We start from the raw sequence: 26,679 nt of genomic DNA on the forward strand, positions 1-26,679 counted from the left end.
TCAGCCCGGCTCACTGACCACGGGTGTGTCTGCCAGATGAGAGTTCTCAAAGCATTTGGGTCAAGGCACCATCTCTTCTGGAAATGCTGGAGACACTCTGATTTTCTCTGCTTTCTCCTCTGACAGATAGCCCTTCTGTTTTTCGGCACACCCCTGCCCCAGCCTCTTTTGTCATCATCACCTTTGTTTTCGGCAGGCTTTCAGGAGGTGTCACACCTTCCCAGCTTCACTTGCTTCTCTTTAAGGGTGCTGCTGTTTAATGGGATTTACATGGTTTCAATAATACACACTCTCCACAGTGGTCATTTTTCATTGCGTTCAGGAGCTAAATAGTGAGTTATTTCTGGGAATCATTAGTCAGTTAAGCCCATCATTGTGGGTGAATTCACAGTACTATTAATTACATGGAATGGCTTTTTTCTTTCTTTTTGTTAATCCTCACCTGAGGATATTTTTCCCCTTGCTTTTTCAGAGAGAGGAAGGAAGGGAGGGAAAGGGGGAAGGAGAGAGGGAGAGAGAGCCAGAGACATCGATGTTCTGACATCTACTGGTTGCTTCCCACAAGAGCCCACAACTGGGAGTGGGGAGCGAACCCGAAACCCAGGTATATGCCCTTGTGGGGAATTGAACCCAAGAGCCTTTGGTGCTCAGGCCGACGCTCTGACCTCTGAGCTACACCGGCCATGGCTGGAATGGCCTTTCAATTTCTTCATATCATCTTATTTTCTTAACCTGTTGTTTTAATCATCTCTTACACTAGATGTTGGAATCCGTTGTATTTGAAGACCTGTACTTTAGTGAATGTGTTGGGAGGATAAGATTTGTCTCTTGAAGTTGCTATATTTGTATAGAAGTAAACATTCTTTTATCAAAGTACTATTATAGGACTTTAGAAGTTTAGTATCTTTTTACTGAATGCTTTAGGAATATACATTTCTTTTACTAGATTTTTATACTTTCATTTAATGCTATAATGTTATTTTATGCATTCTATCAAGCATTCCAAGTTCAGGCAGATCTTTTATCAAAACAATAATAATGCGAAAAAGACAGAAAATTTGTTCTAGTTATGCTCGATAAAGTACATTTTGTCTTGCCCTCACCTTTATTATGTGATTCCTTCATCACTAACATCAATGTATCCCCCAAAATTGATTGTACAGTTCGAATTGTAATTACCTGGATCTCTTTAATGATAGTTATTAAAAACAAACAAACAAAAACAAACAAACAAACAAACGCTGGAGCATCTTACATGTTTGGCATGTGCATTTTTAAATAAAACTAGAACTTTTTTTTTTAAGGTGGAGAAGGGCCACGTAAATTCACTGCCTTTTGGAATATGTATTCCGAATATTGTCTTTAAACATTTAAATCAGAATGCTTTGATAGAATGCTACAATCACTGCTCATTATCTTGAATTCACTTGCAGGTCATTTCTTCTTAGCTATTTTTTAAAAATGTGAATGTTCCCCATGTTTTGCTCCATAGGAAATCAATCACAATTGTTCATAATGGGTAGTTATTTTTAAATGAAAGTGCTTAAAAAAATAAAAATGAAAGCTCTGAGAAAGATTGCGCTCCTAAATTTTAATGCTTCAAAGATAACAGATGTTGGCATTGTGATGAAACAGAACTTGCCTCTGGAAAGTCTGTTCTATGGAAAAGTTAGAGCTGAGGCTATATTATAATGAAATATTTATTAAAATTCTTATGCTGTCCTGAAAAGCCAGGGGTGTACCTGTGCTATTCTGAATTATCCGCTCTAGCAAAACATTTTATGATGATGTACATATTTGTGTTGATACAGCATGGAGAAAGTGGTTGTTCTTCCTTACTTGGAATAAACTTAAAGCAAAATTCCAGCAAGAGCACCAGAGCTATTTCTAAAAATGCAAGGCATGTTTTTCTTTTTCTTTTTAAAAATCCTCTAGCAAAATAGGACCTAAGGCTTTAAGAAAGAAATATAATTTATATGGCTGTTTTGTTTATAGAGAGGGAATAGATCATACAAAGTGATTTTACTAACTTACTGTAAAGGGCCAAAAAAAAAACATCAAAAACATGCCCGGTTTGTCAATAATTTTGAAAATGCAAAAAAAAAAAAAAAAAAAGCCACATTTTTATTGTCTGTTTCTAAGAAGCACAATATTCTGAGGTTGAAGTGGATGTGGATATGAAGAAGAAATACTTGGACTCTGTTGGGAATGTCGATTGATGTAGACTTTCTCAAGGGCGAAGTGTTCATCAGAAGCCTTGAGGTTCATAGCCCCTGATCTAGCAGTCCTACCTCTGGGAATTTAGCCTAAAGAAATAATTGAACAATGGGCAAAAAAATAAGGATAATATTTATTGTAGCATTGTTTAGAATAGCAAACACTTGGAAACATTTCAAATTTCCCTCAGAAAAATAATCAAAGCATGGTTCTTTCATCCATTGTATATCTTATAGTGATATAGATTGATGCTGTGCAGGAAAAGACAGCATGATATGGTAAGTAAGTTGCAATCTAGTGTATAATATAGTCTCATTTATGGTTGATAAAACAAGTGTGCACTGACTTGGTGGATATATAATTAACAAAATGTTAACAGAAGCTAACACTGCATAATGGATTGCAGGAAATCTTTATTTTGTTCTTTGCTGTTCTTTTAATATAAGAAATATAGACATTTTTACAAGCAAAAAAAGTTCTTAAATGTACCTGTTTGACTAGCACTTCTACTTTTACTAATCTGTCCTACAAGTACAACTGGATGTGAGCATGCAAAATGTGACATAATGTTCAACACAGCATTGTTAGAAATCATTTTTAAAAATTAACCTGTCTACCTATCCCCTATTGTCAGGAATTTAAGTAAGAAAGTCATAGTGTAACCATGCTTTACAGCCATTGAAATTGAAGATGTAAATAAATCTGTATTCGTTAATATGGAAAACATGGTCCTAGCCAGTTAGGCTCAATGGTTAGAGTATGGGCCCTTGGACTGAAGGGTCGAGGGTTCGATTCTGGTCAAGGGCACGTACCTCAGTTGCAGGCTCGATCTCCAGCTCAATCCCCAGCCTAGATGGTGCATGTGCGGGAGGCAACCAGTCGATGTGTCTCTCTCACATCAATGTTTCTCTCTGTGTGTCTCTCCCCATCCCTTCCACTCTCTCAAAAAAAAAAAAAAATCAATGGAAAAATATCCTAGGGTAAGGATTAACAACAACAACAACAACAAATCAATCTATGATAAGAGAAAAAATTATCCAACACACATTCCTGATTAAAAACAAACAAAACTTGATGCATTTAGAATAAGTAGAATTAGTTATGTCTTTTGCTTTATTTTAAATCTATGGTCTCATGCCAAACCAGCATGATATCTTGTGAAACACAAGAAGCATTCCAGTTGAAATTTAATGTATGATAAGAATGCTCACTTTTATAAACCTGACTCAGAAAGTACCAGCCAGGAGATAACAGATATAAACATTAGAGTGGAAGTTGCAAACGTAGTATTATTTGTAGATATTTTAAGTGCATACCTAGAAAATAGAGAATCAACAGGAAAATTATTAGAAACAACATGAGAAGTCAGATGTCTGGCTAGTAATCATGCTGCTGGCAGGGATACAGGTGGGAAGAAAGGAAGAACTGGATGTATACATCATCCACTAGGAGAGGTTTCAAAGGTATCACCCACCGGCATTCACACGCACGTGACATAAAGCAGGCCCCAAGCAAAGCACTGCGGGGCATTCTGTCACCTATAACGCAGGCTGCTGCCTGCTCAGCATGTGGCCACTGGTTGAATCATAAATAAAAATGACAAAGGACATTTTGGAAAGAAAAAAGGGATGACAATCCTGGGAGGAAAAGGCTGAGACTCTATAGTAAGGAGAGAAAGGAATGGGTTCTCAGGAGTCTAGAGCTTGAGCCTAAGCCAGCTTTTATACCCTTTTGATCAGGCCTGCTTAATGCGTTAGCTTCTTAATTTTTTTAAATTTGACACCTATGAATTGCAAGAGTCCACATTTTCACAAGCCTGGATCTTCAACCTTTCTTGAAAACGTAGAAGCTCCAGCAATGAACAGTGTCCTTTTATGCAAGAGCAACAGAGGCTGGAACGGAGCTGGCTGTCTCCTGCGCATGCTCAGGGACTCCTCAGTCAGCTACGTGCACATACTCTTTCACTTGGTGCTATCACTCCATCTATCTCTGGCCTTTGGAAGCATTTCAGTTGGAACCCCTGGTGCTGATAATGAACCAGGGAACTTGCTAGGCTCTTAGTGGTAAAGCAGTGCCTCTAGGAGTTGGTGACGGGTCACCCTGTTGGGAAAAGTGAACAAATGAAGAAAACTTTGCTTAATTAAATGTACTACTTGTTCATACCCAATAACGCATCCAAATTTCCCCCATCTTATTTTTTAAATTGAAAATGGTTATTTTAAACATTAAAAGCTTGCAGGCCCATCTTCAAAGGGAATTGGTGGTTGTCTACATGATCCCCAGTGCATTCTTCCTTCTGAATTCTGCAGCATGTGGAGAATTCTTTTTAGCCAAGGAAATCTTTCTGTTCTTAGACACATCATTAAGATTGAGTCTTCACTAGTAAGTTTTACAGATTCAAAAGCAAATTAGGAAAAATGGGACAGGCTTTCACTGTCACTTATGCTGTTGGCTGTGTGTGTGTGTGTGTGTGTTGTTGTTGTTTTTTCCTAGCTTATATTCTGTCTGGCTGCCAGATCTGCTAGATGTTCTAGAAGTAATAGCATTCATTGCATTTCCCCTTCATTTTTGCTGAAGAAAGTTGGGAGTTTTTCTGTTGGTAGTGATGGAGCTGATTAAACATAAGCAGCACTGTGAAACTAACTAGCTAATATACACGAAAAGAAGAATAAAGTAAATTCCTCATATTTGGCTGTTCTAAAGCTAAAGGTTATTTTATTGACTTTCAACAAACAAGTATTTATAACCTATTACTTGTGCCCTTAATTCCATCTCCTCGCCCCACTCCAAGGCTTTCTGTCTCAATGTCTTTTCTTTCGTGTCATCAGTATTTCTTCTCTTACCACTAGCCACTTTTCAGGAAAGAACAAAGTGTAAGGAAATCGTGTCCTTAGAACCATTCAGTGAACCATCATGATGACATTTTAGGCCTTAGTTTCCTCTCAGTTTATGCGAAAGCATTTGGCACCTAGTCAGAACTTGAAAAATGTTTTCTCAATTTGAGTTAACCAAGCTTTTCAAAGCAGGGTCTGTCTGGCTGCCTCCATTTTTTAACCATTTGTGTATTAGGTAGATATGCCATGTCTTCCGTCTTGATGTGGTGGCCTTGTGTAGTAGGTGTCCTATGGGGCTCAGTGGTGCAGTCTCTCTGATGGCCTGAGCTAGATGCTCCAGGAATGTCCCTGGTGTGGGTTATGTGAGCCCTTTTGTTGTAGTTGAGTCTTGATTGCTATTGGCCTGGTTGTGGATGGGGTTGATCCTGGGTCTGGCTAGCTGTGAGGATTGACCGTGACCACAGTGTATGAGCTGTTGTGCAGGTCTGACCCCATGAAGCGGAATTTGCCCCAGGAGGGTCTGGTACCTTGAGAAATATTTCTTAATTGTGCCATTTGTAGAGCTAATTGGGTTGTGTTCCGATGGGGTTTGAAGCCTGCCTCTTGGTGTATTGGTTCTGGGGCCTCTTGGGAGGAACTCTGATGCAGGTCAATGTCAGATGTGACCAGTCCTGGGCTACCAGTTAAGAGTTACAAAGCAATCCACAGATTGTGGCTGTTTCTGCTGGGAGCTGGGAACACTTGGGAGGGGTCAAGCTGCATACCAAGGACAGCTTAACATCAGTACAGAGCCAGGGGCCAGGGCAGCAAAGGCTCAGGGCACCTCGAGATTTGCCTCCACTTGCCAGCTGCCTATTAGGCTTAGTTATTCAAAGAGCCTCTGGAGGTACACAAGTTATGTGAGGGAGTTTCTCAGTGAGTTACCAGGTACAGGGTGTTCACCAGGTTCATACAGATTCAGGCTCAGTGCCAGTGGTGGGCCTCAGGCCACTCAACAAGAGTTTCAGGGTTCACCAAGGCCAGCCGCCACTCGCCTGGGGCAATGGTGCTGTCCCTCTAGCCCTCTAGACACAGTACCCAATCTTGCCCTGTATGTCTCCAGTCTGCTCTGAGCTGCCTTCCCAGGGTGAGTTGCTGTGAACAAGGTTTTGTGCATTGGCCCTTAGGAGGGTGCCTGGGTTTCTAGTGGACTCCCATCTCTTTCTGGTGGAAAAAATATATATATCTCTGCTTATTTTCAATGCCTGATATCATGTGAGATCCTCTTCCTGACTCTGGTGCTTCAGTCTGAGGAGCCCTTTATGGGGTTGAGATCTCATGATCCTCAGGGCTAACCTTTGCAGCTGAGATATCCCTCCGGATTCTCCACCACCACATGTGGGTGGGGGATCAGCCCTTTTTGGTTTCCACACTTCTAACCAGTTTTTATGTGGCTTCTTCTGTGAATCCTGGGTGATAAGACTTCTCTCCAGCTAGTCTTTGTTGGTTGGTTATTCATGTTGATTGTTCTATAATTTAGTTGTAATTCTAGTTTGATCCTGGGAGGAGGGGAGTGTAACTTCCACTTATTCTGCCCCATCTTGGCTGTCTCACAGTCCTTATTTTCTTCAGCATTCTGCCACATTTGACAAGCACTCTATGTGTAACAAGCAGCACTCTTGGGATATAATCAGAACTCTCTCTTTTTTTTTTTTTTTTTTTTTGCCTCTCCCTGTAATTTTATTCAGTGGGAAGGTCAACTTCTGGTACTGGATGAAAACCAGGAAACTTTCTCCTCACTCTTAGGCAATAAACATTTCCTAGTGTCACTTTAAATCTCTTTTAAAGCTGGTCTCTCAAATGTCAGGTACCATATAGTTGGCAAAGCCTGCAACTTCATTTCAGCTCTCTCTTCCCTTGGCAGGGGCCTTCTGCAGGCAAAATATCTCATCTCCTGGAGAGGGAGGCAAGTCCTCCTCTCTTTCCTGGCCTTTGGTCATCAGTCCTTTCCAACTTATTGAGGTTCTAACTTCTTGGGTTCAAAACAATGATAGAAAGAATTCCAGATAACAGAAAAACAAAAATTTTCACTCTAAGGTCTTACTCAACTAGTACTATTGGTAACATGACTTCTTGTGCTCCAAATCAGGTTAAAATGGACTCCCTTGGGTGCTTCACATCAAGGGTTCTTCATAAACCATCTGCTCCTCCCTTCACTCAGTTGAAAGAGGTCTCTTCATCGTCTGAACTGTTAGGACTTTAATAAGTACTTACGTTTGTTACCCCAGGAGTTTGCAACCTCTGGAGCACGTCAGGGTCACTTGGACAATTTTTTAAAAAGAAAAATGCCAGCAATTTGTGCCCAGCCTATTGAGTGGGAATCTCTATATTGGGGCTCTGTTGTGTTTGCTTTTCAAAATTTCACAGATGATTCTGATGCTTACTAAGGGCTGAGGACACAAAATCCAGCCTCTATTAAAGTTAATAATGTGCAGCTTCCTTTCTGGACTCTCAACTTCCCTTGGGTCTTTTTCACCTTTATAATACCCTCCATAGAGATGTAATCATAACAGATTTGGCCCCTTTGGGGCATAAAGGAATTCAAAATCTCAGGGTTCTAGTGGAGAAGCTGTGTCACTGGGATTTATTCAGCCTTCAGATTGAATTGCCTATAGTTGTGGTGCTCAATAAATACTGGATAAGAAGCTGGCTAGGAACAAAAAAGAAAAGTGAGATAACAGTCTAGTTAAATAAGATGTACTGGTTGTGGTTCCAGTATCTGTTTTGAGAAATCTCATGTCTGGCTGTGTTCTAAATGCTCATGTCATGAATATTACTGTTAGGTCGCCAAAGGAGGAATGCACGAGGCCAGGATGGTGAGGGATTACGAATTTATTTGATCATCGGGTGGCTGAGACTGGATGGCTCCAGCACCCAGTGATGGGAGTCAGCGGCTTTTAAAGGACTTTTGGCGGGCTTTTTTCTGGGCGGAGACTTCTTGATGCATACCAGGAGGGGAGATAATGGAATGTGGTCACCACAACTGAAATGTGGTCTCAGCAAAGGGAATGTCCATAGTGAAATGACTTGAAAAGCCTGTTCCTGGGGGAGGGGTATCAATTCAATTATTTGATCAGACCTAACAATTATCTCAATTAATGTTTACATCATTTAACAGAGGAGACTATCATCCTCACTTTTTAGATGAGGAAACTGAATCTCAAGGAGGGTAAGTAACTTGATCCCCCAAGAACATAAATGCAGAAGTTAAGTTCCTAAATACTATATTGTAGCACTTATTCAAAGGGACTAGAGCTTTGTGGAGATGTTAGGATTAGCCACTCCCCTCACCCCCCATTTCTGCCCTTATTCTTTTCAGTCTGCCTTCCTCTCTGTACTCTGTCCTCCTGCCCTACTGGGGAACGTTAATGAAAGAATCTTAGCAAAAGGCAGAGGGGCTACCCTGATGAGATTATTTTTAAGCATTTTCTCTGGCAACATTTATGCACATTGGGTAGGATTGGAGTCATCCTAAAATGAGCAAGACTCATATGAAGTTAAGGAAATAGCTGGGAGCAGATAGAATGTTTGGTAATAGAGATGGAAAGGAAGAGACGGATGTCAGATGTTAAGCAGGTAAAGTTGAAGAGATTTAGTGATGGGTTATGTGGGAGCTATGAAGGAGAGGAGAGATCGAGAATATGTTGAGTTTTGATGTGGTTGTCTTAAGAGATTGTTGTGTAATTCATTCTCTGGAGAAGTAGTAGATGTGCCATAGAAGAGAATTTGTTCATGGAGGAGTTTGAAGGACCTATGGAATAAACAGTGGGAATGTCTAATAGGTAGTTATTTATGACAGTCTAGAGGAGATAGGTCAGCCCTATCTAAGGATATAAATCTCAGAGACATTAGCACATCGGTCAGAGTTAAAACCATGACAGTGGGTGCTTTTGCTTATAGAGAGAGAGTTTAAAGTGAAAGGTAAGCAAATGTTAGGAAGGAATCCCTACTAATTTAATAAAGCACCCCGATTCTGTCCTAGACGCCTTTTTGACCTTGAAGAAATCACTCACTGGCTCTGTCTGAACCTCAGTTTCCTGGCGGATAAAAGTGTAGGTGATTTCTAAATTCCCTTACAGATCTCACATTCTGCACTTGTTTCTAATCATTAGCACTTGTTTTCATGATTGCTTTGGGGAAGATAGGGCATTTATTATTACTTGCTTAATTGTGTAACCGCGATGTATGTGGAAGTCCATGAAATTATATATGCCCTTCATCTGTCTTCCTGGTAAGCATGATCATTACCCTGTACATGTCAACCCCATCAGTGTTATTCAAAGGTAACCTGGAGCACCATGAGCATGGTAGGTTTGAGGAACCCAAGTGTATTTCATGAGAGGCAGCAGAGGGTAGTGATTAAGAGCTCAGCCTCTGAAGCCAAACCTTTTAATTCTTCTACCACCTACCTGGTTATGTCACCTCAGGCAACTTAGTTCATGTCTCTGTTCCTCCTTTTCCTCGTCTATAAAATAGGGATAGTAATCCTAGAGATGGTATAGAAATGAAATAATTGATATATACACAGTACTTGCAAGGATACCTGGCACATCTGCCCTTAGTAAATGTAAGCTGCTATTGTATGATGGTGACAAAGTGTCTTAATTGTAAGGACCGAGGAAGCCTAATGTCTTAGACTTTTCGTTTTCAAAAGGAGAGTCAAGAGGAAAACCTATACCACTTCCTAACCAGTGGGAACTAACAAGATGGCTGAACTCCATGAGTGGCAAACATATATTCCTGGTAACAAATTAAGCTGCAGGTGAAAAAGGCAGAAGGAGACTGCGTTACAGGGTCATTCTGTTGATAGATTAGTTAGTGTAAAATAGGAGGCATTAGAGTGCCCCTGCCATTAATACTCCTTCTTTTTGTTGCCTTTCCTTGTCATCTTAATGTAAAGATGGGCAAAAGGAGAACAAATTATACACCGCCCTTTCTCAGTAATAAACCTCACACGCTCAACGTGTCTTAGAGGTTGGGTGGCTCTTGGATGTGCAGTTGCCACCCCCTAAAGCCAAATATAGAGAGCGAGCACATGCTTTATATTTCCTTAATGCATATATGGTAGCTTGGGAATCTTGAAAATTGGGGCAGTGGGTTCAAATTTCTTTGGAACCTTGGACCTGCTCCTCAAAACATACCTACCAGGTATCAGCTATGTGGAGAGAAAGACGCATCTTGAGGAATGGCAATTGTTGAAGCATCTTGAATCTTTTCCTACTTTCTTCATTATTCTTCTCATTTTTCTGAGAGAGGCTGGATTCAACTTGTCAGGCACAGCCAAATGAGTGTCCCTGTGCAGTTTAGTATATGCCAGGAAGGACAATAGCAGTCATTCAAAACAGGGTTTCAAATGAATACATAAGAATCAACCCCTGGGATTAGTCCCAATTGAAAAGTCCAGTGCAGCCAGGGAGGGTGGCTGCTGCTGCTGCTGGGGATTAACAAACAGCTGAAGGGAATGATATTCACTGATCTAGACACATTTTTAGTGACTGATGACCTCTATCTACCCCAGGGGATCTATCACTTAGATAGACTTACAGAGTAAAATTTTTAAATTGTATGGTTTTTCTTATTTTTCCTTCCTGGAAACTGTCTACCTGATTGCATATGAACATTTCGGTTCATACATTTCAGACCACAGAAATGCATGCCTCTAAAAATCACTATGGTCTCAGGGAAGAAGCTGAAGAGCGAATTTTCTTCTAGAGAAACTAGAAGCAACAGAACAAAGGAAGCCCTCTGGTGAGAGTGGTGGGAAAGTGGGTGGGATCATATTATGTTCAGAGCACTGAGTATTTTATTTTAAATGTATTTTTATTGATTTAGAGAGGAAGAGAGAGGGAGAGAGATAGAAACATCAATGATGAGAGAGAATCATTGATTGGCTGCCTTCTACATGTCCCCCCTCCCCCCCCCCCCCCCGCCAAGAAATCGAGCCCAAAATCCAGGCCTGTGCCCTGACCAGGTATCAAATGGAATGGAACCATGGCCTCCTGATTCCTAGGTGGATGCTCAACCACTGAGCCTCAGAGAGAACCCTGTTTGTATAGGGCCTTTACTGTTTGCTGGGCCTATTATGTACATTGTATCATTTGGTCCTAATTAAATGAGAAAAGTGAAGCCCAGAGAGGTTGTCAGACTTGTCCCAGGTCACAGGGCTGGAAGTATGATAGTCTGACTCCAGGTTTCATACTTTTTTGCTATAGTTCTTGTGCACTCACATATTGAGCCCTGCAGTATATAATCCAACTAGATGTGCAGCTTTTGCATAGTTTAAAAGTAACTTGATACATTATCCATGGAGCATCAGTCCCTTTTTCCTTCTTGCCAGATGCACTAATCTTTCAAGGGAAAGATAGCAGAGAGAAGCATGTAAGGATACCAATTGTAACCTTGGTTTTTGGCCTAGGAGAAGTTCAATGCCAAAAAGAAAGCACCAAAAATGGGCACTGCCTAACATGGATAAAATCAGTGAGGAACAAATGATATAAACTAGATTTTCTATTCTATTTAAAAAACAAGGCAGTAGAAGGGGAGAGGGCTAGAGGCTATCTACACTAATAAAACAGTAAGATGCAAATTGACCATACCGTCCCGACACCCACCAGCCAATCAGGAGTGAGTATGCAAATTAACCCAACAAAGCTGGCAGGTTAATTTGCATACTTGGGTGCTGAGCGGCCAGGGGGGCGTTCCACACCACCCCAGCCGCCTGGGCCTCTGGGCAGCCTGGGAAGGGGAAAAGGTGGCTTCGGCTGGAGCGAAGGCAGGCTGGCAGCTAGGGGAAGGAAGGCCCATTCTTGCATGAATCTTTGTGCATCAGGCCTCTAGTTTTTAATATATTCTCCTTTGAAAAAATTGAACAAAGTAACTACAATTTAATTTGTTTACTTGAACTTTACTGAGGGCCTAGGCTGGGAGCATATTCCATCAGGTCATCGAGGCCCCTCTCTCCCTCTATCCTTCCTCCAAATGATGGGTGGCTCCATGGCAGTGGTGTGGTGATTTTTAGTGGCTATAGAAGTTGAAAGGTGAGAGGGGTCAGCAGCCCCTTTGTAAATGTCTGCTTTGATTTTCTATTCCATGCTGTTGCTTTAAGGATTAGATCAAGCAACTCAAGGGTAAATACTTTGGAGAGCATCTGCATTTAGTGGGCTCTCCATAATTGCAGAGTGAATAGTTGCTAACAGTTTCTGAGATCATCCACTGTTTTTCTTCCATTACGATCACAAAGTAATTTCTTTGTGGCCAAAATCATATCCTTAAACACAAACTCATTCTTCCCATGTGTAATAACAGCTCCCACTGAGCTGCTTTGGTGTTAATTTAACTCTGTTCCATTTAATGAATTACGCTAGGAGAATATTGCAGAATCATTTTTTAATGAACTCAAAGATGGCTGTTGAGAAAGTGTAAGGCTATAAAAGGGGCTTCATTCCTTCCTTCATGCCTTCTTAGAAATAACTTTGCGGGCTCTGTCGGAACAGGACCAGGGAGAGCTGGTGGTTCTGCTGGTGACCGTAACTGGCTTCAGACAAGTATCCAGGGCTTATGTGAGGCTGCTGGAGACTATTGGTGTTTAGGGGCCCAGTGAAATGTAGCTAAAGGTGTGTGTGTGTGTGTGTGTGTGTGTGTGTGTGTGTGTACGTGTGTGTGTGTGTGTGTGTGTGTGTGTGTGTGTGTACGTGTACTACGCGGGTGTTCCTGTCTTTCTACTGTCAAGGCCAGGTAGCTGTTCTTTCACTGTTATGTGTCGGAGAGATTTAGAAGCTTAGCATTCCATTAAAGTTAGGCTCATGGTTAATGCTTGAACAAAATGTATTTCTTCCAATGAAATACATTCTTATTCTTTTCCTCCATTTACATTCCAAGTTCCCATTCTCTTTCTTTATATCAATAGCATTTTGAGGTCTAACTTCATATACAATAAAGCATATACATTTCAAGTATTCAGTTTAGGAAGTGTTTACATATGTATACACCTGGGTAGCCAGATCCAGATTATGGAACATTTCCTTGTGCTCCTTCCAGTCAGTAGTCCCAAGGGTAACCTCTATTTTAACTTCGACCTCCATAGATTGATGTCAGCTGTTCTTGTGTATCATTAAAGTGGAGTCATAGAGTTGTACTCTTCTGTGTTTGATTTCCTCCATTCAACATTATACTGTAACTCAAACGTGTTGTTGAGTAAAGAATTCCGTTGTATAATGTATTCATCCATTGGCGTGCTTGTGGACATTTGGACTGTTTTCAGTTTGGGGCTATTCCAAATGCTAATGCACGGAACATCCCACAGCCCCACGCCACCAAGGGCCTCTCAGAGCTCTTATTTTATAAATATATACTCCGGAGTATGGTAACTTTATTAACGTGTAAAAGCGAGCTTGTGCTCAGTAGCTATTTGCATAAAAACCACCCACTTCTCGCCCCTCTCCCTGGGGTTGGGGCGCAGTTCTTACGCATTAAGCCGGCGCCGCGAGAGATCTCGCAGGACGCCTGCGCGAAGAGGGGCGCATGCGCAGACGATCGAGACCGCTGACAGATTCTCGGTGGTGGCGGCGGCAGTGGTGGCGGCGGCGGCGCCTGCGGCGGTCCTGGACTGCGGGGAATGGGAGCCCTAGCTCTCTGACTGAACACCGCCCCGCCTCCCTGGCCTCCGACATGGCTCAGGAAAAGATGGAGCTAGACCTGGAGCTGCCTCCGGGTACGGGCGGGAGCCCGGCGGAGGGCGGCGGCAGTGGCGGCGGCGGGGCCCTTCGGAGGTCTAATAGCGCCCCTCTGATCCACGGCCTCAGTGACACTTCGCCGGTGTTCCAGGCCGAGGCGCCGAGCGCCAGGCGCAACAGCACAACGTTCCCGAACCGCCATGGCCTGCTGCTACCAGCCTCCCCGGTCCGCATGCACAGCAGCCGATTGCACCAGATCAAACAGGAGGAGGGCATGGACTTGATCAACCGAGAGACCGTCCACGAGCGCGAGGTGCAGAACGCAATGCAGATAAGCCACTCCTGGGAGGAAAGTTTCAGCCTGAGTGACAACGATGTGGAGAAATCCGCCTCCCCGAAGCGCATCGATTTCATTCCGGTGTCACCAGCACCATCTCCCACCCGGGGAATTGGGAAGCAGTGCTTTTCACCATCCTTGCAAAGTTTTGTGAGTAGCAATGGATTGCCTCCAAGTCCGATTCCCAGCCCAACGACCCGATTTACTACTCGAAGAAGCCAGAGTCCCATTAATTGCATTAGACCAAGTGTTCTTGGACCATTGAAAAGAAAATGTGAAATGGAAACTGATTATCAGCCAAAGAGATTTTTCCAGGGCATCACCAACATGCTTTCCTCTGACGTTGCACAGCTGTCAGATCCTGGTGTGTGTGTATCTTCTGATACCCTGGATGGAAACAGCAGCAGTACTGGATCTTCTTGTAACTCACCAGCGAAAGTCAGCACTACCACCGACTCTCCGGTGTCACCTGCCCAAGCGGCCTCTCCATTTATTCCAGTAGATGAACTTTCATCTAAGTGACTCACCCACCTATCCCTGAGACTCGGTTGTTTTGTTTTGTTGTTGTTTTTTTGCAATGGAGAGAAAAATCAAGTTGGAGCAAGCACTGAACTTTGTCGATTAATTTGAGGCTATTTCCTATTTGACCCTTTTCCTTTTTTGGAATTTCCTGAACTGTTGGTATTCTAGAGAACTTTTATGTCAGGTTCCTGCGGATTACTTCAGTGTAGTAATATTTTCAGACGTTTTCCCAATAAGTGTGTTGAAGCATACATCTTTACGCTGCTAATATGTCTAAATACATATGTTATCCCTTGATTTTTTTAAAAATAATTGAGAGCTCTATTTATTTATGGGGTTATTAAGTTCTGATGCAAATATAAATGTTGAATTAATCAGTGCAGTAAACTGATGTTTTAAAATTCCATACTTCATGCCCACACTAATTTTTAATGTTATTTTTAGTGATTGCTAATTTCTATTTGATGAACAATAACTTACTATTTACGCTATTTTTAAAATATGTTAGTTATATCAATCCAGTGGTTGTCTTGTTTTATTCAGGAATCCTTGGATATTCAATTTTCTGGGTACAGAAGTGGATGGGAGGGGGAATGATAAAAGAATAAAATATAAACATTTGCAACACATCATTTAAAATTAAACATAAAAGTAAACCTATTTAAGAAAATATTTCCAAATGAAATTTAATAGTAATTCTAATAAGTTGTACAAATATAACTACTCTACAGAAAATGAATTTTTTTTTTTACCAGAAAGTGCAATCTCTTGGTTATAATACTAAAGTTAAATGGAACCGTGCCTTGCCGTCTTAGCCCACTGCACATAGACTGAGGCCAGATTCTTTGTAACCTTTGCACACTTAAATGCTTTTCAAATGTAGAAAATGTGTGGGGAATCCTGTTGAGCTTCAGCAGAGCGTCCAGGCAGATAAAACTCTCAATCATTCATATGCTTTAAAACATCCATTTGTGCCACAGTGGACATTGTTGCCAACAAGAAGCCAGAGCAACGTTTGGCTGCTTTTTGGCTCTGCCCATCAGTCACCTTTCTAGTTTTCCCCAGCTCAGGAAGGAAGTGGCTGTTACCTTGCCAACTGGTCCTTCCTCTCCACCTCCCACCAAACTAGGGCATCATCAGTTAGACAAAAGTACCCTGTGATTCGGATTTCTGACAGTGAGCAGCAACAGGACTGTGGAATTGTTTCAGGAACCTCTGTGGTTAAAACTGCAGCTGGAGTTGAATGCCTTGGGGATGTCAGCTAATTGTCAATGACTTGCAATTGAAAATCAGTGGAGGGTCACACAGGTAAATCAGTGTTTGACTTAGGTTTTGTTAAAGGTAGAATTGTGAAATTTTTTTTTTTTTTGCCTTTTACAGTTAAGACAATATGAAAATATTTAATAACAAAATGTTTTATATTATACTTATATCATCCTTAACTAGAAAGGAAGGAAAGGAAAGGGAAGGGAAGGAAGGAAATCTGGCACCTCTGGCTTTTAAAAGTTATTGCCTACAGAGACTTTAACAATTATGTGGAATTTTTACAACTATGAGAATAAATGGAACTGGTTAACTTTTAACAGTTGCCTCAAGAATTCAGTGAAATTACGTCGAGGCTTGAAATTCTCTCTTTTCGGTAATAGTATTCAAATACCCATGTCTGATCTTGTTCTTCAAATTCAAACCTGTATATCTAACTTCCTGTTGGGCACCTTGACTTGCTTCCAGAGGTACTTTAAGCTCAACTTCTCTAAAGCAAAATGTATTGTCTTCTCATTGAACCTGTTGCTGAATTGCCTAAAATGATGATGTCACCACTATCTAATTTCCTAAACTAGAAACCTGGGAAACATCCTTGACTTTTTCTTTTCCCTATCACACCCAGCTTAATCACCAAGTCCTGTGTACTTCTGAAATGAATCTCAAATCTCTTCTTTTCTATATCTCTAATGCCGCTGATGTAGCTTAAGTTCTGGCCGAAGTGGTCTGCCAGCCTATCTTCTTACCTTCATTTGGCCCAGTCTTCACACTGCCTTTAATGTGATCTTTCTAAAATAGGAACTTGATTTTTCACCCTCATGCTTAAAAACTATATGCTTCCCCATTTCCTACAGTTTAAGGAATCCTTTCTTTAATTTAACATAGAAGATGTGGGGTTTTTTTGTTTGTTTGTTTTTGTTTTCATGAACTGGCCATACTCTTAGAAGCTTTAATCCTCTGTTCATCCTGCCCCAATACACATCCTTCTTACTGCAAACACTAGACTACTTGATATTCTTTAAATATGCCACACACTTTCATGTGTTTGTACCTTCTGATAGATTGTTCCTTCTCCTTAAAATGCTATTTCTATTCTTTTCAGCCAGGCAAATGCTTTATTTTTATTTTTTTATTGCATGTGAATTTAACTATGAAGTAATGGTCTGATTATAAAAATACTTAAGCAATATTTAAACAGATATCTATATAGTAAAAACTCAAAGTCTGTCTGTTACTATGTAAAATTCATCTTCTCTTCCCGTAGGTAATTTCAATAATTCTGTATATATTTTGCAAGATGTGTTATTGCACATTTTCATGTATATATGTATATAAATTCAGGAAACCAACATGTTATTTACATCTATCTTCTTTCTTTCCCCCATAGCTAATCATTCCCCAAATCTTACTGATTTTCTCTTCTAGAATCTTCTTTCATCTCTGCTGCCACCCTGATCTAGGATATTTCCTTCTTAGGCTTCTGAAGCTGCCTTCTGATTCCCATTTGTCCCCTTCACCCTTGCTCTGCTTGGCTAACCACTTATTTTCCATATAGCAACCTGAGCAATTCTTTTAAAATTACAAGTCTGACCCTTCCCTCTCCCAGCTTTAAAGCTTTGTGGTTGCTTCCTGTTGTCATGCTGTCAACATGTATGGATTCTGGCCCTGGAGGCCCAGTGGGATTGCCCTTGCCTCTCCTCCCCTTGTTTTCTGTGCTCCACCTTCAATGGCTTGATTGCTTGTCAAATACTTTATGTTCTCTCCTATGTTAGGTCTTTTTGCCAGATCATTTCCTTGAAGGTATAGGCAGGGGTGGGAATGTCCGGCCCCATGAGTTAGGCCTGCGAAATCATTTGATCTGGCCCTGCCAAGACATTAGGGGTGAGTTAATTAAATGTCTGACCAAATACAGCAGGCTAATTTTTAAGTTGATAATTTTGCATGGCCCCCAAAAGATGTTATAAATATCCAAATGGCCCTTGGCAGAAAAAAAGGCTTCCCATCCCTGGATAGAGAAACGTAGAGAAACCTTTATTTCTGTAAGCTCCTTTTTCTATATAGGCAGTAAGTTTTAAATCAAATGTGTCTCTAAGAGTTTATATAGACAATTTACATTATTATGTTATTGTTCATAATTCCAATCACAATGTAAGGACTTACATCATGAAGAATTATCCTTCAAAAAAAAACATTTTTGGGATATTAGTATTGCTAATCTATAAACTTTGTGCTACAAGTTCCAAAGCACATAACATTTAGTTACAGTATAGTTTGTCATATATAACAAACATCTGTGGCATATTTTCATTATTTTTGTTTAAAACACAATGTAAATGGAAAAAATAATGGTCACTAAATTTGCAGTTGTTGGATGTCAGAACCTTTAAGCATATTTAAAAGATTGATGATAATCAAGAATAACCTGTATCAGGTTTCCTTCCAGTGCATTTATTAGTTCAGCCAGTTACATACCTATAGCAAGAGACCACTCTTAGATATCTGGCAGTAAAATGGGGAAAGGGTCAAGGCTTATGAGGGAAACAGGATTGAAATTTATTTGTTGTATGGCATGTGTATGGATGGGTAGAAAAGGTTTGAAGATCCAAGAGAGAGGGGGGGGAGACGGGAATAGTAGCCATAACAACAAACCAACCAGATGATGGTGTCCACCTACATTTTCTGGGTAGCATCAGGGAATAGAAGAACAAGTTGGTCTTAAAAAGGAGGTCTGAAAGAATTTATTTTTATTTTTTAGAGCAGGAAAGGGATGGAGGATGGAGCAGCTAGGCAAAGATCAGCAAATTTGAATTGATTTGCTGTTGCAGGACTTTAGGAGTGTGGAGGAAAGTATATAAAAAGTGAGAATTTGTATCTGAATGCTTCTATTTCCCAGTTACTGAGGAATCTACAATATTTGAGGGCGGAGCAAGAGTAGACTTGGAAGCTTGAGTGAAATAGAGTTTTAATGTTGCCTCTTTGAGAAGGTTGATTAAGCCATATTGGGTGCCAGGTTGCAGTTGGATTGCAGGTACTAAAGAAGTGGATTGGAATGACCTAGGTTTGGGAGTTGGTTAAGTATTAGGTATGTGAAGCAATTAAGGAGTCTGCTGAAAGTGAAATTGAATGAAGGGCCAGGGTCTTGGGGATGGTAAGAGAAGTCAGCAGTGGGTTATGGGAGATTACATTCAATCAGCCATGACAAAGCATACAGAGAATCTGCTCTTACTGTGGAACGCTCGCATTAGCGGTTTTGCCCTTATTTTTCATGGCTAATTTTGTTTAGTTAGAAAATCAGTCCCACATCAGCATGCCTTGAGTTTCATTTAATTGATTTTTTTTAAAAAAAGAAAAAAAATTTGACTTCAAAAAATTTTTGATAAAATAAAAAAGGAAAAACATTTTTGAGTCAGATTGCTCACTATAGCCAAGACAGTTCTTTATGCCTCCCCTAACTTGTTGTCCACATAAAAAAATGTTCTTAAAAGTTGAAATGACCTTTATATGAAAATTACATGCAAAGTACTTGCTGTATTTCAGGCACTATTCTAGGTGCTAAACAAACGTAATATATCGCTTAATCTTTATCATCTGAGATAAGTGCTATTACTGGCCTCATTTTATAAATGAGGAAATAGAGGCACAGAGAGGTTAAGTAACTTGCTCAGCATTCCAAAACGGAGGTAGGCAGTGTATTGTGGTTAAGAACACAGACTGTGGAGCCAGGTGGCTGTGGTAAGGATGACCGTGGTAAGGATTACAGGGGTCACTATATATAAAGTCTTTACAGTAATTCGGGGCAATTTCTGTAGAAGTGTTGACTATCATTATTGTGGTGGTGGTGGTTGTCATTGTGGTTACCTTAACAACAGCAATAATGTTATGGATTCAATAAGGAATCTTTTATCATCCTTGATTGATGAAACGCCTACTTTCACACACAGTAACATTATACTTTCTGCCCTTCAAGGCATTCTATTATAAGGGAGAGTGTTTTGGATGTTGGAGAATCTTTTTGTTTTCATTTTTTTATTACAGTTGACATACAATATTATATTAGTTTTAGATATACAACCTAGTGGTTAGACATTCATATAACTTACAAAGTGATCACTCCAGTTGGTACCCATCTGACACCATAGGTAGTTGGTATAGTATTATTGACTATATTCCCTGTTCTCTATTTTACATCCCCGTGACTGTTTTTGTAACTGGCAAGTTTTATATCTTAATCCCATCCCCTTTTTCACCCAGGTCACCCTCCCATCTAACTACCCATCAAAATGTCCTCTGTATCTATGAGTTTCTGTCATATTCATTTGTTTCTTAGATCCTACATGTAAGTGAAATCATGTGGTACAGTTGGTCCTTGAGTTACGTCGGAGATCCGTTCCTACAGCACCACATCGTGATTTTCACTGTAAGTCGGAACCCACCTACATAAGCACCTACGTCACTCACATGGAGCACACACACAGCAGTAATGAAGTGAAACAGTAAAAAAATTTTAAAAGAAAGATAACAGTTCCTGGCCTTTACTTGTGGTAAATAAATAATAAAAAACATAAAGCACATATGTACATTTTGACGGAACTTTTTTTTTTTTATAAATAAATGGGAGATGGCGACGTAACCATGAAAGGACGTACGTTGAGTCTGACATAACCCGAGGACTGCCTGTATTTGCCTTTCTGTGTCTGACTTACTTCACTTACCACAATACCCTCTCGGTCCATCCACATTGTCACAAATGGCAAGATTTCATTCTTTTTTATGGCTGAATAATATTTCCTTGTATATATGGAATATTATCCATTTGTCTATCATTAGACACTTAGATTGATTCCATATGTTGGCTATTGAAAATAATGCTGCAGTGAAATTGGGGGTGCATGTGTCTTTTCAAATTAGTGTTTTGAATTTCTTCAGATAAATACCTAAAAGTGGGATTGCTGGTCATTAAATTTTTGAGGAGCCTCATACTGTTTCCCATAGTGGCTGTCCCATTTTACAATCCCACCAAGAGTGCATGAAGGTTCCCTTTCGGATGCTGGAGAGTCATACTGAGCAGACATTTCCCGCTGTGATTTTCACCGTCTAATTCAAGTCCAGCTCTCTGGAACATGCAGAACAAGCCTTATCTCTCTTTTTCAGATGATAGCTTCCCTTTACAAATGAGAAACACTGATCCCTTTAAGACTGCTTTACCTTCTGAGAAAGTATAAGATGGTTTAGTAACATGAGGCATTGCCAATACTGTTAATAATTAGCACTAATATCTATTGAGCACTTCTAGACACTATTTTCAGTGCTTTGCTTGTATGAGTTCATTTAATCCTCATGACAACCCTGTGAGGTAGGTGCTATGACTATTTACATTTAACAGATGAGAAAACTAAATACATTTTCTTAAGTCTCTAATACTTTTTTTTCCTTTTGAATTTAGGTCTTTTGTCTTTCCCTTATGAACAAACATTTTTCTTATTTGAGATAAAGGCTATTTTCCAGCTTGCTAGTGCTGCCATTTCCATTTGGAATCAAATATGTTTATAAAAATTATGGCTTTAAATATTATTACCATATTAGAGGAAGCTATCAGGGGGATTGGGTTTTGTTCTTTTGTGTGTGTTTTTTGTTTTGTTTTTAGTAATAAGTAAAAAAATTAAAGTGGTATAAAAGGAAATCAGGCATCACATATTTTTTAACTGATTTGCTATTTGAAGTAAGAAATCCCCAAACCACAAATTTCAGATTGTTGTTTATTTTTTAATATGTGTGAATACATACATATATATATACACACACACATACTGGTATGCACATACATACACACATACATATATATACTTAGTTATATTTGAGTTGTACAGTATCCTTAGTCATTCTTCCTAGGGAAACAGAAACAACCATTTTGATTCCATTGTCTCCCTAAGAAATCCTGTGAGTTAAAAATGTATCTTTATTTAGAGGAAAAGTAACAGCAGGATTTAAAGAATGATCTACAGCCTTTTATTACCTAAATAATAAGAAACCTTCCTTCTTTCTCTATAAGCCCAGAGGGTAGAGATTTAAATTCATAACAATTGGGCAATCCTTGTGAAACTAGTATTTTTTTTAACTTCGTAGACAAACACTTCACAATTGAGTGAGAGGACCCCGAAGGAAAACCCCTTTGAACACACTTTAGAGTAGGTGCTTAGACTTCACGTTTCGCAGTGTCATGTGCCAGCATTGGACATTTTGAAACAAACCATCAAAAGCAACAATTTGTTCCAAAAGGTTAGTATCATTTTTTGGAAGTTCTGTAAATATTTTTAAAATCTCTTCAAAAGTGACTTTTAGTTCTATTTGTGGCTTGTTTGAGAAAATAATTTTATAACAGAGAAGTTAGGCAGGTAACATATAGTCAAGTCGTGTACATGTACAACCAAATGTTCAAGCACATGTGTGTGCACGCACACACACACACCCTCTCTGACCTATTTTATGAGCCTTGCTCTATGTTCTTGGAGCCATATTTAGCTTTCCTTCCATTTTAGATTTCCTCTTACTTTTCCCTCCTTGCTTTTCTTAGGTAGATTGGACTTTGTAAATTACACACACATGCACACACACACACAGACACACACACCCACACACAGACACGCACACAGGTATTGTTGGCAAGAATGTTTTGTGCTTTGATTTTTCATCAACTTTCTGAATTCCAATTGATAACCTGAAAGAGAAATAGGTCTTTGGTTCTGGTACCTAAGATCTCTATTTCTCCTTTTGAACTTCTGGAATAAATACTTGGGGAGAGGTAAAAATCACTCTAACAAATTCCAAGGCAGTATGATTGAAACTTGAGAACAGAGAACCTGTTGCTTTTATTTACCTGCAAAAAGGAAGTTCAGTTCTGGATCAATGCCAGGGATAGTTCTGGTTCTTTTCCAATTGCCTAAAATGGTCTTCCAACCAAACTAATGTCTAAGACTTGGCTAGCAAGACATGTTGTGAAAGTAGACAATTGAGAAAGAGCTTTTGTGCCCTCGCAAAGTAAAATGATTGGTTGAGGTAACCATTCCTGTGATTCAGGCAATACCTTCTCCTTGCTTTAGGACAAAGAACGATTTTACTGTTGCAATGCCAGGAGGATTACCGGAACTCTAGTGACAAGTAGCTATTGAGTGTTGATATCTTTTGGAAAGAAAAGTATGAGCTGTTCAAGAGACAATGGGAGTGGGGAGATGATGAATGGGTTGGATTTTTTTTTTGTGAGGCCTCTCTTGGATTATCATTATGAGCTCCCCAGGGAGTAAAAAATGACATCGATGGTGGTTTTCTTTATGAACATTTGTTTGCTATTTGTTCTACTTCACTGGGAATCTGGAGTTGAATCGGGATGCGTTTAAGACGTTTTGAGTGTCTTTCTCTTAACTTCTCTTCTTTTGTGTCTTCTGAATAAAAAAAGGTAAATAATAATAATTGCCAAGTTATTTTAAGTCAATTTATACCAGTTTTCGAACTCTTAATTAAAATTCTACTCTTATCTAAGTAGTCTTTCTAACGGCTTCATTTTACCACACTACTTGTTACCAGATGTTTCTAAAATGCAATTTGCATGGCTACCCCTGAACTTCAAGATTAAATCGAACCATGCAGTGTGAGTGGGAGGAGACCCCTCTACCTCCACGTATCCCCTGACTTCCGCACTGTGGACTGTAGCCACACTCAGTTGCCTGAGGTTCCCCAAGGCTGCATGCTCCTATAGACTGGCTGTGCTTTGACAAGCTATGTCCTCTGCTTGGAACGACTCTTCTTTCCTTCCTTTCTCCCTAGTCTCTACCAACCTTCCTCCCTCACTCCATCCAAGCAGTGCATCTTCTGGAGAGCCTTTCCTGATGGCCCTGCCTCTCCAGCCCTGGTCAGTTTCATGGTGTTCTTCTGTAAAGCTGTCAACTGGCTGAACTATTTTTATATGACTTCTTGTCTCTCTGTCCTGTGTAAAACCAAAGCCTCAGCCTTTTACTTCTATCCCTGAGACCTGTGCACAGCATATTATAAATGTTATAGTTGCTAACATTTATTTTAGGTGGATGATGAATGAATGGGTAAATGGCATAGACTATTTTTAAGAGGAAGGAATGTAGTAAGATTCTCAGTGGAACAAATCCAGTGACAGTGCTGGGCTCTGGTGGTTTGCCAAGAGACTAGAAATTCATTCATTAAGCAATTTTGGTTCGAGCGCCTATCATATGCCTCTCACTGGCTAGTCTTTTAGGAAATATCAGTGTACAAAGCAAAGACTCCCACCCTTGTAGAGTATTTATTCTGCCTACATTCTAACAAAGTAAAGGGAGGGGTGACAATACACATAACAGATAAGTCAATTACATCGTCTATAGAGTGAGGAAAAGCAAGGCGATCAGGGTGGCTGGAGCAGAGTTATTGAAGGAAAAACATAGTTGCAGGGGGCTTAGAGAGGTGGGCAGGAGTGGGGATTGTTGCAAAGACAGATGTCATAGGGTCTTCTGTGCCATTGAATGATGGCCATTGCAGGGATTTTATCACAGGAGAGGCATGATCTGTCTTGGGCTTTAAAAGGAACACTCTTGCTGTGTTGATAACAGACTGTGAAGGGCAGGGGTAAGCCAGGGGATCAGGTAGGCTCTCCTGCCATCCAAGTAAGGGATGATGGTGTTTTGGATGAGGGCGATATCCAGGGAAAGGGGTGTGAAGTGGTTAAATTCTAGACATAATTTGAAGGTAAATCCAATAGATTTTGCTGACATATTTCAGGGAGGCATCAGAGAGGGAAAAGTTAAAGATAATGCCAAGATTTTAGGCCTGAGCTACTGGAAGGATGGAGTTGCCATACACTCAAAGTGGAAATCTGTGAGTGAAGTAAGATTTTTTTCATTCTTGGCTGTGCGTGTGAGGATGAGTCGAGGGTATTAGGAGCTCAGTTTTGGGTATGTTAAATAAATGATCCTCATTAGACATTCAAGAGGCAATGTCAAGTCAGTGATTGGATATTTGAGTCTGGAGTTTAGGAAAAAGGGCTGGGGTGGAAATACACTGATAATTGGGAGCTGGCTGCCTGTGGATGGTATTTAAAATCAAGAGAATAATACATGTGATCACTAAGGGTCACTTGACTGTGTATCTAGAATTAAAAGAACTGAATCCTGGGGCACTGCTAACATTAAGAGGTCAGGAAAAGGACACGAAGAAGGAGCAACCAGGGAGGTAGGAAAACCCAGAGAGCGTGGTATCCTAGAAACCATGGGGAGCCTATGAGAGGGGATGGTCAAGTATGTCAGTTGCAGCTTTCAAATTAGATGAGGCCTGATCATTGAGCATGAGATTTAGTAACATGCAAGTTACAGGTCACCTTGGTGAGAGACATTTCATTGGAGGGGTGGGGTGGAAGCCTGATTAGAGTAGGTTTAAGAGAGAATAGGATGAGCAGAATTGGAGACAGCCAGATGGCTGAAAGCGATGGGTTGTTGTTGTTTTAGATCCTTGAGGATAAAGAACTAAAGTAAAAGATCATCCCTCTCCCCATCTTATTAGTAAATTGTTATTACGCATTTCACAATAAATATCCCATTGCATATATATGATTATAGTTTGGAAAAAAACCAAGGGCAAATGAAACTTTTCATCCTTCTTTCCTTCCCTCCCTCCCTCCCTTTCTTCATTTTTTTTTTCCAGGAGAAAAAAATCCATAAGTAAATGTTTTTACTCCAAACATGAGTAAACGGTTAAAGCCAAAGACCTACTGATTCACTTCCTTCATGAATTCGTCTGGTTCATTTTATTCCCTTGTCACTTTTTCTCTTGATGGCTTTTTTCCACTTCTAAATTGAAATTTAATTCCACACCCGTGACACAATTATTTCTGTAAGTTTGGCCCAGTTTCCTAACCCAAAGACATTTTCCTCTTCCGTGAGTGCTGTAAATTTTTTTAAAGTAGTTCATTGTCCTCCTAGGTTTTATTTAGGAACAGATGTGTTTTTTTCTTACTCCTTTTTAAAATTATTGCGGAATGGCAGGAGAGGAGAGCACCAGGAATGATAAGAAAGAATGCTTCCCTCACTTCGAATTGCTCAGATTTCATTCTAATCATACAGTACTGTCAGGTTCATTCTTGTGGGTTCGTCAGTCTGTCTCGGCCCTTTATAGAAGAGGACTCGGGGACCTCCATGCCATATTTGTACCCAGGAGGGAAAAATGCCTCCGCCTACAACTACACTTTCCTGATCCTGCATTTCTGTCTCTCAAGATTCCCATCCAGTGCGGCTCTCTCCGTGGTGCCTCCTCTGCTTCTCCGGCTCTAGGTAGTATTGCTTTCCTCTGAATCACTGTGCTGCCTGCCGCCTATAGCCCTTACTTTTGTAGTTTACTGGAAGGATGCGGGGGGGGGGGGGGGGGGGGGGGATGAAGGGGGGGCGCGGGGGGGGGGAAGGGGAGAGGGGGGGGCGGCGGAGGGAGTATAATGTGATCTTAAAAGCACAGCCTCTGTAGACTTGCAGAACTGCATTCCTGACCTAGCCTTCCTATGAGCTTTGTGATTTTAAGCAAATTACTTAATCTGTGTGTGCCTTTGTCTTTTTGCCTGTTAAATGGGAGTAGTTCCTTACCTCAAAGCAGAAAGGACTAGAGGGGCTAAGGCTCATAAAATTATTTACCAGGAAACTGGTAACTTGAATAAATGGAAACCTGAATATACAAAATACATAATATACTTCGTATACAAATATATATAATGACATAAATATATATAAAATATGAAATAATCCCCCACCTTTAT

The 26,679-nt window shown here is 40.3% G+C and overlaps 2 protein-coding genes across 4 annotated transcripts in view; both read left to right on the forward strand.

Moving 5' to 3' along the window:
- PIP5K1B (phosphatidylinositol-4-phosphate 5-kinase type 1 beta) overlaps window positions 1-26,679 on the forward strand; it is a 307,693-nt gene that overhangs the window by 51,709 nt on the left and 229,305 nt on the right. The window contains exon 1 of one of the 3 annotated variants that reach the window (XM_080668563.1): window positions 20,212-20,301. The exons of 1 other annotated variant lie outside the window; for it this stretch is intronic. The gene's annotated coding sequence lies outside the window, so the exon portion shown is untranslated. Of the gene's footprint in view, window positions 1-20,211; window positions 20,302-25,909; window positions 26,207-26,679 lie in introns of those variants that run through there. One more of the 3 variants, XM_080668562.1, reaches the window with a different exon arrangement.
- On the forward strand, window positions 13,616-16,197 carry PABIR1 (PP2A Aalpha (PPP2R1A) and B55A (PPP2R2A) interacting phosphatase regulator 1). The gene has a single exon (XM_080669079.1). The coding sequence runs from the start codon at window positions 13,758-13,760 to the stop codon at window positions 14,619-14,621; it is 864 nt and encodes a 287-aa protein (XP_080525205.1). The 5' UTR covers window positions 13,616-13,757; the 3' UTR covers window positions 14,622-16,197.

Source organism: Plecotus auritus (genome assembly GCF_963455305.1).
Source record: "Plecotus auritus genome assembly, chromosome: 5".
Lineage (NCBI taxonomy): Eukaryota > Metazoa > Chordata > Mammalia > Chiroptera > Vespertilionidae > Plecotus > Plecotus auritus.